The sequence below is a fragment of the Equus przewalskii genome, unplaced genomic scaffold (assembly GCF_037783145.1).
Source record: "Equus przewalskii isolate Varuska unplaced genomic scaffold, EquPr2 ChrUn-6, whole genome shotgun sequence".
NCBI classification, from domain to species: domain Eukaryota; kingdom Metazoa; phylum Chordata; class Mammalia; order Perissodactyla; family Equidae; genus Equus; species Equus przewalskii.
The window spans coordinates 3,339,977-3,341,015 of NW_027228754.1; the positions used below are offsets into that span (position 1 = coordinate 3,339,977).

General features: G+C 45.9%; 1 protein-coding gene across 1 annotated transcript; it reads left to right on the top strand.

Annotated features, from left to right (window-relative positions):
* Nucleotides 1-825, top strand: LOC103566828 (olfactory receptor 10K2). The gene has a single exon (XM_008543362.2). It carries the CDS (start codon nt 1-3, stop codon nt 823-825), a length of 825 nt encoding a protein of 274 aa, XP_008541584.2.
* The last annotated feature ends 214 nt before the right edge of the window (nt 826-1,039 follow it).

A 1,039-nucleotide genomic window follows, 5' to 3' on the forward strand; every position in this document is an offset into this window, starting at 1 on the left:
ATGGAGCAGGTCAATGAGACCTTGGTGAGAGAGTTTGTCTTCCTCAGTTTCTCATCTCTGGCTGGGCTGCAGTGGCTGCTCTTCATTGTATTTCTGCTCCTCTACCTGTTCACTCTAGGCACCAATGCCATCATCATTTCCACCATTGTGCTGGTCAGAGCCCTTCATACCCCCATGTACTTCTTCCTTGCCATCCTCTCCTGCTCTGAGACTTGCTACACCTTTGTAATTGTACCCAAGATGCTGGCTGACCTATTGGCTCAAAAGAAGACAATCTCCTTCCTGGGTTGTGCCATCCAGATGTTTACCTTCCTCTTCCTTGGCTGCTCTCACTCCTTCCTGCTGGCAGCCATGGGTTATGATCGCTATGTGGCCATCTGTAACCCTCTGCGCTACACAGTGCTCATGGGACATGGGATGTGTGTAGGACTGGTGGCTGCTGCCTGTGCCTGTGGCTTTATTGTTGCACAGATCATCACATCCCTGGTATTTTACCTGCCCTTCTACTCCTCCAACCAACTACAACACTTCTTCTGTGACATCTCTCCTGTCCTCAAGGTGGCGTCTCACCATACCCACTTTAGTCAGATTGTCATCTTCATACTTTGTGCATTGGTCCTGGTTATCCCCCTGTTATTGATCTTGGTATCCTACATTCACATCATCTCTGCCATACACCAGTTTCCTTCCACATTGGGCAGGCACAAAGCTTTCTCCACCTGTGCCTCTCACCTTATTGTTGTCACTGTTCATTATGGCTGTGCCTCCTTTATATACTTAAGGCCTAAGTCCAACTTCTCCTCAAGCCAGGATGCTCTCATATAAATATCCTATACTATCCTAACTCCATTGTTCAATCCAATGATTTACAGCTTGAGAAATAAAGAGTTCAAATCAGCTCTCCGTAGAGTTGTGGGAAGAACTATTTCTCTGCCACAACATTAATCTACATCCTACTCTTTCCAAGTAGTAAAGTACAATGCATATAGGGAAAAATTCCCAGAGCAGACAAGATTAAGCAATTGAGCATAGTGTTCAA